Source organism: Triplophysa dalaica, chromosome 19 (assembly GCF_015846415.1).
Source record: "Triplophysa dalaica isolate WHDGS20190420 chromosome 19, ASM1584641v1, whole genome shotgun sequence".
Lineage (NCBI taxonomy): Eukaryota > Metazoa > Chordata > Actinopteri > Cypriniformes > Nemacheilidae > Triplophysa > Triplophysa dalaica.
In genome coordinates, this window is record NC_079560.1 from 8,752,723 (window position 1) to 8,772,064 (window position 19,342).

General features: G+C 39.4%; 1 protein-coding gene across 1 annotated transcript in view; it reads right to left on the bottom strand.

The window, feature by feature from the left end:
* Positions 1-6,443: 6,443 nt before the first annotated feature.
* The window catches only part of myo5b (myosin VB), a 36,348-nt gene continuing 23,449 nt past the window's right edge, over positions 6,444-19,342 (bottom strand). The window contains 23 exon segments of the mRNA XM_056730780.1: positions 6,444-8,088; positions 8,355-8,435; positions 8,523-8,697; positions 8,781-9,075; positions 9,342-9,492; positions 9,586-9,675; positions 9,782-9,933; positions 10,349-10,480; positions 10,566-10,659; positions 10,734-10,932; positions 11,857-11,939; positions 12,546-12,785; positions 13,617-13,685; positions 14,400-14,534; positions 14,616-14,735; positions 14,818-14,954; positions 16,829-16,913; positions 17,349-17,585; positions 17,662-17,901; positions 17,989-18,145; positions 18,241-18,452; positions 18,604-18,715; positions 19,062-19,148. Of these exon segments, the coding sequence (XP_056586758.1) occupies positions 7,936-8,088; positions 8,355-8,435; positions 8,523-8,697; positions 8,781-9,075; positions 9,342-9,492; positions 9,586-9,675; positions 9,782-9,933; positions 10,349-10,480; positions 10,566-10,659; positions 10,734-10,932; positions 11,857-11,939; positions 12,546-12,785; positions 13,617-13,685; positions 14,400-14,534; positions 14,616-14,735; positions 14,818-14,954; positions 16,829-16,913; positions 17,349-17,585; positions 17,662-17,901; positions 17,989-18,145; positions 18,241-18,452; positions 18,604-18,715; positions 19,062-19,148 (3,436 nt within the window). The 3' untranslated portion in view covers positions 6,444-7,935.

Sequence of the window (19,342 nt, forward strand, 5' to 3'; positions counted from 1 at the left end):
GAGCATAAGTACAACAAAAGCATAAGTGCAATAAAAAAAAAGAACCCTGGTCTCACTAACACAGTATACAGAACCATACATTCATTCATTCATTCATTTTTTTTTCTGTGTAGAAGAAAATAGAGTCAGAACAGATCAGTCTCAACAGATCAACAGATTGTATGACTGACATATCAATATAAAAAATGATATTCGTCAGAAGTGAGAAATATTTTTTATTTATAAATATTTTTTATGTATATAGAAAAACGAATGTACTTTATGTTTTATTAGTGATTCTCTTTTTTTGGCCAAAAGTGTCACGGTTAATATATGGCACAAATTGTTACCCCAATTAAATAATTTAACATTTCTAAAAAATCTAACGTAATAGTTTACTTTTGTAAGACACCATTTAGTAAAGTGTGTGTTTTATTTTTAAGTTATGCTGTACATATTTTACCGTACTTTAACAAATGTCTGTATTTAAGAAACACACAGAATTTTCTGAATTCATCTAATTCATTTATTTTATACATTTGCTCCTTCTCTTCTTAAGTCATTCATTCACTCACTACCTCCCTCCATCCCTGCCTCCCTTAGTCACACACACACTCACTTAAAAACAAAACACATACTTTACTAAATGGTGTTTAACAAATTTAAACTATTATGTTAGGTTTTTTTAATTATTCAATTGAGGTAGCAATTTGTGCCACATATTAACCGTGAAATATTTTGCCAAAAAAAGAGAATCACTAATAAAAACTATTGTATATTAGTTTTTCTATATGTTTAAAAAAACAATTATAAATATCTCCCGTTCCATCCTTCCCTCACTCGTGAACAAGACCCCAAGATCTCCTCCACTTGAGGCAGGAACTCTCCACCAACCTGAAGTTAGCAAGTCACCCTTTTCCGACTGAGAACCATGGCCTCGGATTTGGAGGTGCTGATTCTCATCCCAGCCGCTTCACACTCGGCTGCAAACCGTCCCAATGCCTGCTGAAGGTCATGGTCTGATGGGGCCATCACGACAACGTCATCTGCAAAGAGCAGAGATGAAATCTGCATTACTCTGCAGTAATGCGGTCGCTGTACCGGTCCGTCGTGGTGAAGAAGGAGCTGAGCCGCAAGGCGAAGCTCTCGATTTACCGGTCAATCTACGTTCCTACTCTCACCTATGGACATGAGCTGTGGGTCATGACCGAAAGGACAAGATCCCGGACACAGGCGGCCGAAATGAGCTTTCTCCTAGGTTGGCTGGGCGAATCCTTAGAGATAGGGTGAGAAGCTCGGTCACTCGGGAGGAGCTCAGAGTAGATCCGCAGCTCCTCCACATCAACGGTGTGTCATCTTCTATTCCTGTCGGCCAGAAACAGACACCTCTCCCAACTCTTTCCTACCGGGCACCTTTATTCCTCTAGCCACACCCCTTGTCTTCGGCCAACTCCCAACTGGCTACATTCCTCCACTCGAATTGCATCGGTGCAAAAAAAAATCTTTTTAATCTTCTACCTCGTTAGTCTCCCCAGTTGATTGTGGTAACCAATAGGGATTCGAATGTTTACCGGCTGTCCTCCTAGCAGATCTTCGGGGCCCCTGTCCTATTTGTGCAGCATCTTCCATCCCCTCGAACACCCTCTCTTCTCCAAGACTGCTTACAGGCGGGTCTGGAGATCTAATCTCTTCCCATGAATCAACCTGCCACATTCCGCCAGGGTGAAACTCTACCTCCCCAACATCAGTACTTCCCTTAATTTCCTCCTGGGCCTCGTTATCGGCCACAGAGCGCCCTACTACCCCCACCACTGCCCTCGGTACACCTCTAAGTTCTGTTCTGTGTACCTGTCGTATTGGGCCTTCTTGGCCCACGGGGATAATGGAGGATTGGGCACCCCCTTCCCTAGGCTGTCGCACCACCGAATACAGCGGGGTCATGGTCCCATCTGTCCTGAATCTTATTACAGCCCTTATTGGAATGATTACGGGTATACACCAACTCTCCCTCTCCTATACCGGTGTCATTGACCTTGGGCACATAATTCTGATCTCGTAACTCCCTCCTTGACTTCAACCGTTCCCTCACATGCCTATAGGCCTCTTCCAATACTTCCTGATGCTCCCTTAACAAATCTTCCACCCCACCGTCTCCCTCTTCAGTTTCATCTCCAAATAGAAAATCTACAAGTAGACGCGGCTCCCTGCCGAACATTAGGTAATAAGGGTACTACCTGTTGACTGATGGACTGTGGTATTATAGGCGTAAACCAATTGCGCGAGATACCACGGCCAGCGTCTCCTCGGGGGGTAAAGTGCGTAGCAAATCATGCAAGGTACGGTTAAACCGCTTACACTGACCATTACCTTGTGGATGAGAAGGTGTTGTGTGACTCTTCTGAATGTTATAGATTTTTGTTATAGATGTATGTTATAGATTGCTTTCAAAAGTTCTGCCTTGATCGGAATGAATGCTACTAGGGGGACCAAACAGATTGAATCAGTGCTTCACTAACACGTCTGCCACCGTGTTAGACCGCTGGTCTTTGGTAGGGATGGCTTGGGTGTACTTGGAAAAAACGTCTGTTAGGACCAGTACGTTCTCTTGGCCATCACATGCTGGCTCCAACACAGTAAAGTCTATTGCTACCACCTCATGGGGCCTCCTCTCTAGACCAAGACACCCTCCCGTGTCAGGCGGACTAGAAAAAGCGTTAACGTTAACGTTACATGTTTGAAAATTGAGCATAAAGGATTATAACAATAATCCTGGTTATCTCTGATTGAATGCATGTTTGGTTGGTGTCTCAGTCTGAATGGTTGTTTTCTTATCATTAACAAATTGCATTAAATGTTCAAAATATTGCAAAAGATGAATTGCTTAAAGAGCAAATTAAGAAGTACCCAAAATACCCTATGACATGATTCAAGAATCTGTTTTTGCACAGTTCATAAATATTTTTTTTCTTCAAATTATAGGTGTTCTGTGTGCATTATGGTTGACCAGTCTGGAATTACACTAGTGATCCTGGGATGCATTACATTTATGCATTTGGCACTTAAATCCAAAGCAACGTCATCATGAAATACTGTTTGATGTTCAAATGTTTGTTCAAATTCAATGTGTTTATATTAATCTAAAACATTTTTGGTACAAAATGGCTCCCAACTTGTTTTAAAGTCCTTAACATTTCAAACATCCATCCGGCTTCATCACCAACACAGCTGACCTCAGCATTGTACTTGAATGCCACAAGAGAAGGACACTGATATCCTCCATTGCTTGGTTAGAATATGTTGTGATTGCTTTCACCAAACCGCAGATCTCACAGAAGATTTTAAATTGTCTGGTTTACTTTTAATTGTAGGTCTGATGATAAAAGTAAGAAAGAAAAGCAGGCACATCGTCTGTTTTGGCAGGTGGAAGATCTGTATGAGAATGTACCTCTACTATCACAAAACATATAATTCATTGTTGTTAGCATGGCAATCCACGAAGGAACTTCAAAAACCAGGAGATAAGCTTTTCTGTGGCTCAGAGGTAAGAGCATGGCACTAGTAATGCCAAGGTGATAGGGTCGATCCTATGGAATCAAAATGTATATTATAATGCTTTGTAAGACGATTTGGATAAAAGCGTCTGCTAAAATGCATAAATGTAAATGTAAAAAAACAATGGTGGCATTTTATTCTTTTATTTAGGGTATTAAAACAACTAATCACGATTTACCACAAAGTATAATGCATACGCTTTAATTATTTTTCATAAATTTCAGGTATTTTCAGAGGATGACCTTATATATTCTAGCAGAAGGAAAACAATTCACTTAAAAACAACCAAAAAAGTTGAGTGCACAGACAAACCTTTTGTTAGGTGCTTGAGAAGGTGGACATTGCTTCTGTACTATAATGCTCAAGGGGAGCGTCTCCCAGGCATGTTCACGTGGGAAAGTGATGTCAATTCATAGCCTCAATGGTCAAAATCACTGTTTTTGCGCTATTTCATATAAAAACGGTTCTAAACAAAGCAAAATGGCGGCGGAGAACACAAAGCGTTTTTTCATTCCTAAAGTTAATGAATTTGTGTTTTGAATGATTCGAATCGTTCAATTGATTCATTTATAAAGAGCCGTAAAGAATTGGAAGCGCAAAAAAATTGCTTAAAAAGTATTTTTTTTTTACTTGCTATAGGCTATAGATGAAATGTCTTGGACTAGTTCCTGCGTAAATCTTTGCAGTTTATCTTAGTATTAAGTAAACTCTAGTAAAATTTGTAAACGTTTTTAGGAAATGGTAGTTAATGTTAGATTTGAATTATGAATTACCATATACAACTTGGCATCGCGACTCTCCTCGTGGGATAGTCATTGTGCTGTAAGATATGTTTGTGATATTAGGTGCCTTTATTTTTAGGATCAGATGTTTTGATCACATACATTTTAAGAGCTCTTTTCCAAAACGCATTAAACGCCAAATTTAGTTTGTCATGCCATTTTGCTGTGTACTAAACCTATTCACTGCTCCATCAACGTTTCATGCCAAATCGCTATATTTCCTTGTTTAAAATGTACTGCAAGATGCAGTTTCTTTCCAAAATGCTATAAATCCTGAACCTGTTTTTAGCCTAAATGCGATATGTCCTCTCGACCAATCAGAATTCGCTCGTTAGTGGTATTTGTATGTGTTGGAAAGTATGGAAACATGAAATTGAAAATATTTATTTAATTTTACTATTTAGTTTGTTACTATATCTTTTATTTGGCTGTTATTTATTTCATGCATTTATTTGATTTATATTAATTTAAAGTACTCTGATGTCATATGTTTCATGTTCTCTTGTATGTTTGTTTTTAAAAAGAAATAAACCAACATTTTTTTGAAAAAAAGGATGGATTTGTAGCGTTTTGAAAAAAATTAAAATAAAAATTGAATTTATAATCGACAATATTGTTGTTTCATTTAACATTCATTGTTTAACATGTTCAGACTGAGCCAACAGTCCATTGTAACAGGATAAATTGAATATTAACAAAATGTATGGGTCTAGGTTAAAAAATGTAATTTTCATGAAAACTATATAAATGGATTTATAGCGTTGTGGAAAAGAGCTCTTCATTTTTAAGCATGTATTTCAGCCTGTATGGTAGTGGTAGCAACTGCATTCGTCAAACATTTCAATAAAAGTAAGGTCATAAAAGTCATAAATACAGAGAGAATGTGGATACTTGTGGATAGAGTTCCCCTGACCAATACACTGACTTCAAGATAACGGTCAGTGAAAACCTTTTGGCTACTGTGACATGATAACAACATAATACAATTTGGGTTTTACCTTTAAAAACTCAAGCAAGTGTATGTTTCGTTTATTGCCAGCAAAATGGCTTCCTGCTGTTACCACAAACATTGCCATCCTATGACAGTTACCACAGAGCATGCGTGTCTGGGAAAAGGTGCACAGACACATTCACAAGACCCGTTTAGGAAGTTGCAAGAGGGTGAGAGAGTTCAAGACAAATGTTGAGGTTATGTCATTGGTATTTCTTTATCAGGCACACAAAAACCATCTGCCCACGGTTCATACAGGGGTTAGACAAAATAATGTGACCATGGGCACCTAATATCTCTTCATTAATAATAAAGTGACTGTATACCATTTGCCTTTAATACAGCTTCAAATCTTCTCCCAACAGATTCACACAACCTTAGAATGTTGTACCATTCCTCCATTAAAACATCCTTTTTACTTTTCTCATATTGTGGATGCCGTTGTTCTTAAAACACTATACAACCTGTTAAGGTTACAGATGCTCCTGGTACATTTCAAGTATGTAATCATTTTAATACACACATTCTTATCAATCTTCCTCGATGATGTGTTTGTTTATTTGAACAATGTTTATTTAACAGAATAAGCAAATGGTTTTAAGGTTGAATAGATGAGGCCAATAGAAGTGTGACATCTGTTTGTGTCATTTTAATGTGCTATAGTGCTGTGATCTCCGAGACAAAACAACTATGCAACTGTTGTCAATAAAAAATGATCAGACAACATTATAAAGCATAATGCAGAGAAAATGAGCAAAGCAATGATATTAAAAACAGTTTGGCTTGTGGCCTGACTGCTTTCACACAGTTCTGTGTGATACAGTCGGAAGAGGGCAGTGAAAAATACTATTCACACAAAAACCTTTCAACCTGACACCGGTAACAAAAAGAATGTTGAGAGCAGGGCGGTGCAAAATTCTATTAAATGAAAGAATTTGAATTGACTCCACACTACAGGATGTTGAATTTAAAATGTAATTCAGCTTCCTGTTTGCAATCTCAATTCAAATTCAAGAATTGAATTGGAATTAAGGGGTCATTCTCATTTCAATTCTGAATGTTGTACAACCCTGGTTAAGAGAGGTGAGAATGGATAAAAGCGTGGTAAGATGCAGCATGTTTACAAATGTAGAAATGAATCAATTATATAATACAGTCCTTTATTGGCATCAAGAACTATATCAATCCAAAAAGTGATACCCGGAGAATGATACATGTGAATTTAAGTTTTGTATGCAGACTACACAAACCATACATTATTGTTTCATTAAAATTATAACAAATGAACGACATGATTGCTTTGAAAGAACAAAAGTCCATTCTCCTGAATTTGATATGACCTGTTCGTGATAACAGCCCATTCTGTTGGCATTCTTTAAAAAAAAAAGGGTAAATCCCTTGTATAAAATGTTTATTCTTCTCCTCTCATTGTTTTTTGCAGTAAACAGTGCTTGTGATTATTGCCATTGGGTTGCGCACAAGCATTTACAGAGCCGTGCAAAAGTACAAAGTAAAATGTGTCACAATATGATAAATCTTGAGTGTTTTGGTATTGTATAACTGCTCCCATTGTACAAATGCCTCTTTGCACTACAGATACGTTTCTTGCACATGCCTTTCCTTCCTGCACATTCTAGATTTCCCTTAAACAACAATCACACGTTTTTCATATTTTGAAAGAACTTAACATCCAAGTTCAGACTCCTCCCAACGTCCTCAATCTTTCTGCTCCACAAACTTTACAATGTCACTTTCATTGGTTGCTTACCATGCAGCCGTCAAAAGAGCTGACCTGCACCTTTTTGTTGGACATGACTCAGGGCATCAAGTATCCGCATTAGATATTCCACAAACTCAGTGTTCCTCGAAAGGGGGAAAAAGCATATAAAGAGTCTGCGCCTGTTTGGAGAAACTGATCCAGATTGGTTTCTGGCCACAGCCACTGCAATGCAGAGCTTTTTCTTGCTTTTACGGTTGTGAGAATGAGTCTTGGCAGCCGGTTTTGAGTCTTAAGAGTTTGCCTAGGGAAGGAACAAGATCACTGTGAACGAGACAGATGTGCTGTGCTTCATTGGTAGCCCATGTATCGGAGACAAATGTGTGTCCCAGAAATAAAATACACTTTTCCATTAGAAATAAGAAATCAGTGCATACTAATACAGATACATAAGGGACACATTAATCCTGCATTAGTGTTACATGTCAGTAGCCCAAAGCCCTCTTATATTACTTATATTAAACTGATTTAATCTTAAAAAATTAGTGAAAGTTATCCCAATCCAAATATAGCGTTTTAACTTTTTCAAGAATGGCCTTGCTTGTATTTCACTGGTCATACAAAACCGGGAGAAAACAGCTGGGTGAATGTTATACAGAAGGAAAGTCAAAAGGCAGACAGCTTATTTACATCACACATATTCCCCCACTGAACACACACAAAGACAGAAACTACCGCGCCTTCACACCATAGTTAGTCGGTCAGGGAGATTGTCCATCTTATATGCTGATACTGTAAGTTCCAGCCACACATTTTTGCTGATGTTAGTATGTGGGTTAGCGGGTCTGCGATGGGCCTCAGCTCCTTTCTGCAGGCCGTGAGTATTAGCTCAGAGTAAGACAGAAAATGAGGTCTCAAACCCTTGTGAGGAAGTTCAGGTTAAGGGAGGCGGGGATGTGTACGGTCTCCAAACTGAGCGCTGACGGAGTGTAGGGAAAGAGCACAGGGAAGGTGTGCTTTGTGTCCACCAGCAGTTGGTTGTGTTCTTTTCGATCTTGGAGGCGATTCTGGGAATATAAATCATTTAATTCGTTTTTAATGAAGCAGCTCATCAGAGCAACCAAACATGTTTTCTTTATACAGAAATATAACATAATTTATCGAATACCATTTGAATGTTTAAAAATACACAAAAAGATATAGATACATTTTATCAATTTATGAAAGGTTGATCATATTTAGGGGACCACGGCAGTATAATGTTTGAAAAACCCTAAGTTAGACACCTCTAGTTTCAGCATTTGTCAGGCAATATGTGCGTGTACATTTTTACCTGTATGTCTCTGATGAAAGACACAGTGACCCTCTCCTCAAACTCATTGAGTGGTGTGTACAGGTTCAAAATCTTCACGATCTGAAGCAAAATAAGGGTGTGATTAACAAACTACGTCAACAAAAAACAATAAACCTAGGAATAAAGAATAAGTAGATGAATATCTACCTGCTGTAAACTGAGGGTGCTACACAGCGAGCAAATAGCCTCAGCATCTTGCGATGTCTTCTTCTTCATTTGCAACAGCTGAGCGGCCTGAATCAAAGGTTCCATAGGGGCTATAGATCCACCCTGATGAAGATTTTTTCCCCTCAGCCATTCCTCCAACTGACTGATGTTGTATCTGAGAAAAAAGCAACAAACTCTAAATTCATCTCACTTTTTTGGGTGATACAAAGTGTTAACGGTGATACAACGATACAGTACCTGAGCTGCATCCCCGTACTCCAGGAGCAAGCGTCTTTATGTAGCAGCAAGTTGTTGAGGCTCACCGCGTTGATGGAGTAGAAGAGCTGGCGAATCACCTGCTGGCAGATCTCAGGGTCCATCCCGTGGTCGGCCATGGTGGCGTGGAACTGTCCCAGCTGCCGTTTTAGGGCCTGTAGTGTATATCCCGCAGGACCCCCATCCTCACAGTCGAAACTAGAGGAGCGGTTCCTGTATCCCATGGGCTTCATTCCGGCCAGGCTTGGGATGCTTTCGCTTTCAAGCATGGCAGATACTGAAAAGAGAAGAGACATTATGCATTGTAAGATTCCTTCCCAAAATATGTATGACTTTTTTCCTACTGAACACAAAAGGAAGATGTGGGTGACCAGATCCCCCACTGACTTTCATTGTATGGACACAAAACCACTTAAACATTTCTCAAAATATCTTCTTCTGTGTCCCACAGAAGAAAGAGTTCACATGAGGTTGAATAAATGACAGAATTCAAATTTCATCTACCACCTTTAGCACTGATCACGAATGTTCGGTTGCACTCACCGATCATGGGTTGCATGATGGCTTCTGCCACCCTCACGAGTTGCTGATAGATCTGGATGGAAAGGTCGCTCACAACCTGCCGATACTCCGCCAGGTCAAAGTTTTTCAGGCAGTGCTCATTCTGTTTGCCACTGTTCTGAGTCATGAACGCCTACGACATGAAACAAAACCAAAGTCACGCAAAGGACAACGGAGCCAAAACGCTTTATTCTGTTCATTTGAGGAAATGGAAAAGACCTATCACCTCTTCTCCGCTATACTGCTTCAGACAGTGAAGAAGTCTACTGGTATTTGCCAACCAGAAGGAGGTCGTGTCGAAGTCCTCTGCGTTTTTCTGAAGAACACAAGGATGATGGACAAACAGCATGCGTTTATTTTTTCTTTGTTTAACCTCTTAGGTTCGTTTTGGTAGTCATCACGTGAGTGTTCAGCATACATACCTTCAGAACCTTTTTAATGGCGTTGATGGTGGAGGTGAGGAGAGAATGAACTTTCTGGTCGTCGTTGATGTAGTCTGCGTGGCGGATGCACATGAAGAGGATGTAGGCAGGGAGGCATGGGACGGTGGCTGACACAACTTGTGGCTTCATGTCTAAAGACATGCATATAAAGTGTATTCAAATATATTTATTAAAAATACCGTAACTACAGTACCTCAAATACATTTTTTTTGTTAACATAATATATGTGCACTGTGCACAATAATTGTGCATTCATAAACACATACATGTATACATACTTAGAAAATATGAACATGTATTCATTTGTATTGACCAATAATTTAGATTATATTTAAATGTCTATGAATTTCTATATTTTATCATTATCGTAAAATAAATACATGTATGTGTATGATTTATAAATACAAGATTAACATGCACAGTACACAGGCGTATATTATTTAAACACAAACTTTTATTCTGGATGTGATTAATCGCGATTAATCGTGATTAATCAGCCCGAAAAAATTATTTGTGGGTAAATCTGAGCTCTTATCCAAACCACACCTGTAACAAGACTCTTGACCAGCAAGGCCTCATCTTCTTTGTAATACTCCAGCATGCCTTCAAAGTCCTTATCCTTCCTCTGTACTGTGACCTGTCGATGCAGTTCTGGCCTGCTTCTACTAGCCGGAATCGCTAAGAGAAGGATAAGAACTAGATGTGAGCACACAGCCGTGCCAATAGAACACATCCCAAACACATATGAAGGCGGACGTCTGACCTTCCAACTCCTTCACTTTCTTCATATAGATCGCCAACTGCTTCTTTAACTTCCTCTCGTTCTTGTCCAACTTCTCCTTCATTTCCTTGAGATCCTGTACAACACATTCATCTTGAGTAAGGTATGTGGGACACAAATGTGTCTGTTTTGTAATTGTCGTTCTCTCACCAGGTTTTCATTGGTGAGGCGTGTGAGCTCCTGCTGTATGCTGAACTCCACCAGAGCTTCAGGAGAGAGGGTGGAGAAGTGGTCGAGCATTTCCTGCTTCTTCTCCAGGTCACTCCTCATCAGTTCAATCTGCGTGTGAAGAGCCTCCAGCTCGTCGTTGTGTTGCCGAGACTGCGTCTTCAGCTGGTCTTCGAGCAACCTTCCACAACACAGAGTAAATTACCGCAGGCAAAATACATGAGGTCTCCACAAATAAAACCATTTCAATATCTATTGTGAAGAGAATAGTGGGAGCCAGTTGAAAAGAAAACCGAAGCACAACCTGGCAACCTGCTTCAGACCCTGATACGCCAGGCCGAGCTCCCCATCTTCATTCAAATAGCCCCAGTCTTGTGCTTTACTGCCGGCCAGGTAACAGAAAGCCCAAGAGTCAGAGAAGCAGTGGCAGATGGGCAAGAGGAAAAAGCAGAAGAGAAGAATGACAAGAAAGCAGTCAAGAAAGAAAATTAGGGCACAGGGACACATACTGGATGGATTAGCCGTCTCCATTTCAACTGTAATACTGCCGTTACGACTTGGGCTATTGCAGTATGTCTAGAGCAGAACTTCGATGTTCAGGGTGAACTGCCCGAACGATGTATAGAAAGATGTGACAATCACAGGAAATGAAAGGAGGGAAATTGCATGCATGAGAAATCAGATGGATTCCAGATGTTTAAAGTGGCCAGGCTGAAGACCAGAGAGAACGCAAAGGTATTTCTTTACAGGTCATACTCATCTAACACCTTCTACTCTCTGATAGAATGAAAAAAAACACTTTTAAATTGTGCCACAGGCCAAAGAATCATGAATTCAGAACAGTGCTAAACGTTTCAGATTGAACTATGCTGGCCAGAGATAAAGTGCTCTTCGTGGAAAGCAGGATATTTTTGTGGTGACGTGTATGTGGGAGTCACCCAGACAAAAATATGATGAACACAATTATATGGGTGTTAATGCTTTAGTCACAAATGTGCAAATTATCCGAAATAAAAAGAAAGTGACATAAATAACCTAACTAAATTCATCTACATTTTTTGCAAAACTATGCTAGACTCTAGTTTTTCAATGATTGCAGTCTTACTTCTTTGACTCCCCTGTGGCCACAGCTTTGGACGAGTCCACCGGCTTCTTGTTGTTGGTTATTTCTGACACATCATTGGAATTCTGTTGGGAATCAATTAAAAATGCTTGAGTTGATAAAGCCGATTTGTTTTATGATTAGACAATATCATTAGAATATATTGTCAGGATGAACCCTATCCATTTTACGTCGCCTGAATGTGCTAAAGAAACAATGTGATCTACATCATGAATGGCCTGATGGTGAGTAAATTATCAGCAAATGTTATAAATGATTGCTTTATTGGGAAACTTTTATTAAATCTACAAGTTAAAACAATGGCGTCACTGCTACACTCCCCTTTTTACTTGTATGTAAAAACGCTATAAAATTTTAAGAGTTCAATCAAATTCTACTTCTTCTATCTCAACACAGTCTTTCTATATCCAATGCTTGCTTTTGCATTAGGGACCTTTAATGAAGCCTTACAGTATGCTAAGGGATTGCTGCATGGGCTGATATGACAATTTATGACGATGACAGACCCGAAAAGCTTTTATCTTTGATCTCTAGACTAAAATAATAAAAATGTATCTTATTCATAATACGATCATCTTGACGTGCTTTGATCCCAGATCCATGCCAATGCCCAATACAAGCACATCAACATCACAATGTCAGCTGAAAGGGGGTGATGTTTTCAGACTCACAATGTGAATGGAGTTCTCCAGCTGCCTCGTGGTGTTGACAATCTGGGTCTTGAGCATGAGGACTTCCTCTTTGCGCACTTCCAGCTCATCATTGGCCTCTTTGAGTTGATTCAGCAGCACGCTGTAGCCGTCCTGGAGCTCATTGGACGAGCTATTTTCGGAGGCCTTGTCGGACACTGCTTTCCTCAGCTCGTTCAGGTCATTCTTCAACTTCTTATTCTCGGTCTCAAGCTCTTGTCTCTGTGGATGGCAAAACTACATGTGAAATCTTTTTCTGAAAGTGGGATAACTGTTCTGTGTTTTGTAATGTCTCCATGGCTGACAGGCTTTAGCAAAATAGTTATAAATAATCAAGAACATGTTTGTTTGTGTGTGTGTTACAGAGAGAAACAGAAAGAGAAAGATTCAGAAACTGAGTACAAAATCATGAATCTCTGACTGCACCCATCAAATAAGTGAATCTAACCCCCGCTGCTACAGCTTTGATCTAAATCAGTGTTTGCTGAAGAGCGAGACCATCATTTTATTATAAAGCTCACGCTGCAATGTTGTAAGGCTTTAAGAAAAATATACAAATCTGTTACATAACACAGCTTTGATTTCTTCATCCTTGAACTTTGCTCAGTTCACAGTTTAACCTTTGAAATGGATTAAGCCATCCTTCTACAACAAAAGCCCTTCGATAAATGATTGAATACTGATTTGATAGCGTGAAGACATCATAAGACGTCTTAAGAATATCGCACATGAATTCTTCTCAAAGTTGATCCTCATTTAATTATTAAAAGCCATACGTATAAACTAAATAAAACAAAAATAAATTCAAAACAATATCTGATTAAATTACACAGCTTGTGAATCCTGTCATAATTCAGCTTTCTAAAACCCTTCCAATCTTAATCGTCCCAAATTGTCTGACTCACCCAAACTTTATTTCGCAGCATGACCACAAACAGCACAGCAGCATAAGTGCAACAAAAATCGATGAGCACTAAGACCGACATTAGCCCGCAGGCAGAGCAATGTGAGCACTACACTAAGAAGAAGAGAGCGAGGTTTGTACGTTATTACCTTTAGGCTGTTGTAGGCCAGGTCTGAATTTATATCCTCCTCTGACGTGGAGCTCCTGGTCTCATTACCCTACGAGATAAAAAAAGAGAAAAAGTGAACTGATAAGACGAGATGCTGTCGTGAGTGCATGAGGGACTGTTTGAAATGGTATCTAATGTTTATGATGTTGTTACCTACTGCCAAAAGGCTATATATTTGATGTTGCTTCATGCCCTACCAGTAATGCAATAGAAAACATGTATCACACTTTTATTTTAAAGATTTACAGCATCTTTACATCTTTATTGTGTGTGAAAGAACTGTCAACAATCTTTAAAACCGTTCCAAAAATAAATAAATCTAAAATGCGTTTTAATATGCATGCACCATTCCTTTAACACAGACAAGCTCACACAGGAGAATCCTCTTAAAGGAACAGTTCACCCAAAAATAAAAACTGTCATATTTTACTCAACCTCGAGTTGATCCAGAGCTGTATACATTTCTTTGTTCTGATGCACACAGAGGAAGATATTTGTAGTTCTTGGCCACCATTGACTACCATAGTACAGTAGGCTTACCTACATTCTTCAAAATATCTTCTTTTGTCTTCAACAGAACAAAGAATTTTCTACTATGGTAGTCAATGGTGGTCATGAACTGTTTGCTTACAAACATCATAACGTCAGAACAAAGAAATTTATACAGATTTGGAAAAACTGGAGGATGAGTAAATGATGAGAGAATTGACATTTTTGGGTGAACGTGAAAACAAGAGATCTAAGACATGAGAGATAAACTCACCCTTCGCTTGTTCAGATCATCTACTTTCTCCAGGTGTGTCTGGAGCCTCTTTCTCTCCTGCTCCAGCTCTCGTACCCGCTTCTGCAGCTTCATAAACACACTGAGGTCCATGGCGGCCTTCTCGATGCCCATCTCCTGCAGGAGGTAAATGTTTATCTCGGTTTAAAGAGACTCGAGTGAGAAATCATAATGTAGCCATTTAGACCAAGCCTTTACCTCCACCTGCTGGATAGTGTCATCGGTGTCTCCAACTTCAGACATGCTAATGGAGGGGAAGTTGGAGTCCGAGCCCAGACTGCTTTGGTTGGAGGGGTTACGGCGATGACCGGGCTGGAACTACAACAGGGAAGGCCATAAAGACTTAATAAAACATGAAAAAGAGTGTAAAGGAAGTCTAGACACATTGTAAGATGGCTACCTTCATCTCATCCTGCAGGTTTTCATATCTTTGCTCCAGTCTGGAGAATTCTTTCAGCAGGTTCTGATAGCGTTGCCTCTCTTCATCCAGTTCAGCCTGTATGCGGCTCTCCTTCTGAGACGCATCTCCACCTTTACCTGAAATACATGAAGCAGGCATTCCCATACAGAAAATAAAACAATGACCATTGACAAATAAGAACAGATTATCGCATAAGGCATGATGGGCCCTACAGCTTTACTGAACTTTAATATTGTTGTCATTTAATACTGATGATGATTATGAGTTTGCTTTAGAGTGTTGTAGATACATTTTAATATTGTCTTTGTTTTGTAATATCTACAATAATAAAATGAGAGGCTTATCCGCTTATGTTATTCCACCTTTGCCTGTGGGTATATTTGCTTACACAATTCGAATGCAAAGTGTATAAGAAGGGATTTACTGCGAGTATGAAAACAAGTAAGGTTGAGATTCACAGGGGGACTCTAGTTTATGTTTTTTTTTAACTATAGATTCAGAAAATCCCGCTATATTTACAAAAATATAATTTGCATGTTTGGAGGATACAACATGGAGAAATTCAGATGCAAAAAATTAAGAGACCATTTCAAAATAATGTTTAGTTTTTCTGAATTTACTATTTATAGGTATGTGTTTCGGCAAAATTTGAATTTTTTTGTTTCATTCTGTGAACTACTAACAATATTTCTCCCAAATTTCAAATAAAAATCATGTTTCTATTTGCATTTATTTGCAGAAAATGAAAACTGGAGAAACATGTCAAAATAACAGATGCTCTGTATTTTTCCAGACCTAAAACACTGCAAAGAAAACAAGTTCATATTCACTTTTAAGAAATACAACAGTAATATTTGTGTTTTTAGAAAAAGCAAAAAATGTATATGATAATGATAACAATAACAAACAATACTACATCTTGAAATGATGCTTAAATTCAAAATTTGGAATGGTCTCTCAATTTTTTCCACAGCTGTATATGGAAATCCTCGACATTTTCAAAAGGAACTCAGTCCCATACACCACCACTTTTGAATTTACTTTCTGTACTCAGTCCCTCCGAGTCCCTCTCATTTCCAGCCCTATCTATGATAGACTCGAATTGCATCCTGGCACTTTGACCAGATTCGATAAAAAAACATCAGATATGTGACCTGACGATTGAACCGCAATCCATTAATACGCCTATTCCCCAGATGAGAGGAGATAATAGGTGTCTTAAACATGTGACGCTGTTTCCTTTGACCATTTTATCTGAAGTCATTGAGATAAAGAAACGTGCGAGGAATTTGCGATTGCGTGGCGCTTCATATCGAACAAACTAGAAAAAGTTCTATCATTATCTTTCTGTTTCCACTTCTTGACTTTTCTACTCACTTGAAAGTCACAACACTTATCTTCCTTAAAGCTTTCTGCTTCACTGCCATCAGTGAATTAAATTGTAAAACTAGCAACTGAACGGGACGAAACATCTAGATAAGACAAACTGGGGGTTAAAAGCTTAAAGATAAAGATTGAAGCTCTCTACCAAACGCATATAAACAAAACAAACTGTGCAAGTTGTCAAAAACGAGCAGTGTATTCGCAACAGCCGGCTACTTTCCCGTTTCAATCCACTTTTGACATTTTAAACAACTTAGACAGCCTCCGCATAAAAAACAGTTATGAGAAAATCAGTGTAAAACAATTCTGCTAAAGCGACATTTAAAATATAAAAAGCGTACATAGACCAAACCTCAGGTTTCAAATAGCATTTCCTCATGTGAACCAGCAAAATACAATGGTCATCTTAAGTTGTCCAGGTACAGAAGCAGTGTCACATTTCTCTACTAAAATCCAATGAGGATTCTGTGTCTCTCGCCCCACTTCTGAACACAGACCCTCTTGTGCGTCAAACAAAACCAGCCCAGCCCTCCAGGCTTGAGCTCATGATACTTGCTCTTCCACAGGCGATCTCGGTGCATGTGATGCCGTGGAGCGTGACACTCACCCGGAGCAGCTGTCTTGATACTGCGGTTCATCTCTTCTTTCTCCTTTTTCAAAAGAGAGTTTTCTTTCTCCAGCTCCTCCACCCGCTACAAAACAAAATGATTCATACGTCCATTTTAGTACACGTAATAAATATGTCAATGAAATATGTAATATCTGCACAAAAATTAGCCATTTTTGCTATTATTCTAACCAGTGTTTTTGCAATAAAAATATGCATTTCTCTTAAGTTCACACGGTTGTCCTAACAGGGAACTATAATTATATACATTTTTAAAACAGAACAAAAATTAATTTCCATTCAAACAAATAGCAGATTTAACATGCATTGTTTTGCATTGCAATGCATTGCTTTTTTCATGCATCACTGAATTATTTAGGAACGACAGACATCATCTCTAATGAAAGGTAAACTTTTATTCATATTTATTTCCTTCTCAAACTATTAAAATTTCATTTGTGCAAGCTGAAAACTACTAACAAGTAACCAAACCTCTTCTCACCTAACAAAACATTCTCACCTTTTCGAGATCATTTTTCTCATTGCTGAACTCCAGCTCTATCTCCTTCCTCTGGGTGTGGGCTTCCTTGAGCTCCGCCCTCAACCTCTCGAGCTCATCCTGCAGCGAGACCACCTGAGGGCCCGGACCCTTCTGACTACGAAGGGTTTGCAGTTCCTTCTGCAACTTATCAACCTCTGATCCCAGAGAAGAATTAACAACAACCAGCTGCTCGTTCTGAGTTTTATATTCTTGTGTCTGCAAAGTAAAAGTAAAAAAATGTCATAATCTTTGGTGACCCTAATCATTTATGTATCGCAAAATCATCCTGTACCTTATTATCCATCTTCTTCTGCAGCTGCACAATCTTGTTCTCCATTCCCACGTTAAGATTTTTGAAGTGTTCGGCCGATCGGGCCTCGATCTTGAGCTGTTGAAGTTGACGCTTGGCACGCACGCGGCGATAGAAACACTGGATGACGATGGCGGCGTATCGAGAGCGGAGAAATTGCTTCCTCACGAGCCAACCGCGCACAGCCTTCTGGATGATAATGGCTTTGTGATGGAGCATGAACTGAACAGACGGAATGAAAATTAGAACATGGCTTTATTGATGTAACCAGGCCTTTGAAAATGAAAGCTAAATTACAAAAGTGAGTACCTCCTGATATAGTCTGCGTATGAACATGCCACGGGCAAATGCCTGGATGGTGACGACAGCACGACGGGTTTTGAGATACTCCCGTCGCACCCGAACCATCCGATACCGTGTCTGACAAATGAGAGCTGCACGGGTGAGACGAAGTCTCTCTGCGTATCTGAAGGAGCATGAGAGAGAATAGAATGCTTTCATTAAGTTCATTGCAGATTACACGTTTCAGCTGTTTGCTAGAAACACTTCCGTCCTCCTCACCTCCGTGCCATGTAACCCCGGCCGTATCTCTGCAGGGTGATGGCTGTCTTGCGGATCTTGCGGTAGCGAATTCTTTGCAGCCATCCTCGCACCGTCTTCTGGATCTTAATGCAGGCATAGCGGAACTTATCTGCTCGGAGCTTCTCTAGATAGGCCACCTGACCGGCCCTGAAGAAAATCTTGGTCTTTCCAAACTGAAACTTATCTGGGTCCTGAAGGAGATATGATGAACGTCAAAATTGCACCTTGTGGTGGGTGCCTTCGATCAAGCTCTTAATCATTTGCAGAAAAAGTAAAAGCACAATGCCTGGAGTAGAAGGGATAGCCTTTGAGATTCTAACCAGACACTATATCTGATCTTACCTTGACCAATGTCTCCAGTAGGTTTTTACAGACCAGCTTTTTATCCGCAATGGTCATGTCCTTCTTTGTCATGAGAACCCGATATCTGCTGTAGAAATCTGGATATGTCCATCTGAAAACATGCGTATGATGTGAGGAGCTCCGGATTGAAGATCTTATTAAATCATTATGTACAGATTTCCATAAACTTTCCAAAGTGCTCTTTGATCAATTTTTAGTCTTAAGGAGAAAGAAAGTTTACCTTTTTGACAGAATATCTTAAAAATGATGTTGACATTTCAGTCCTGCTCTAATCTAAAGGTTCTAGCCAAAATCAAGAGCACGCAGTTTTGGGAGCCTTTAATACCCTAAAGTTTCCTGAAAAGAACATTTCTAAAGAAAAATGGTTTGCTCCATATCATGAGGTGGACGGTGTCTACACTTACTAGACGCCCTAAGCAAATTTGTAGTTGCTTTACCTGGATGGATATCCGGCGGCGCTGATGCGGATCGTCTCGAGAACTCCACATGCCCGTAGTTGCTGAACAGCTCTTTTAGAATCAAATCTAGAGGATAGGACAGCGATACAGTGAGAATGTTTTTCTAAAACCAAATTGACCATGGTCACTGTTATTACTCGCTACAAAAGTGGAGGACACACAATAAGAGGCTGAAAATTCTTCAAATTTGTATACCTACCGGATCTTTCTCTTCAGCATAGAGCGCATTTCATGTGAGAAAGGCATTGACAGACTACAGT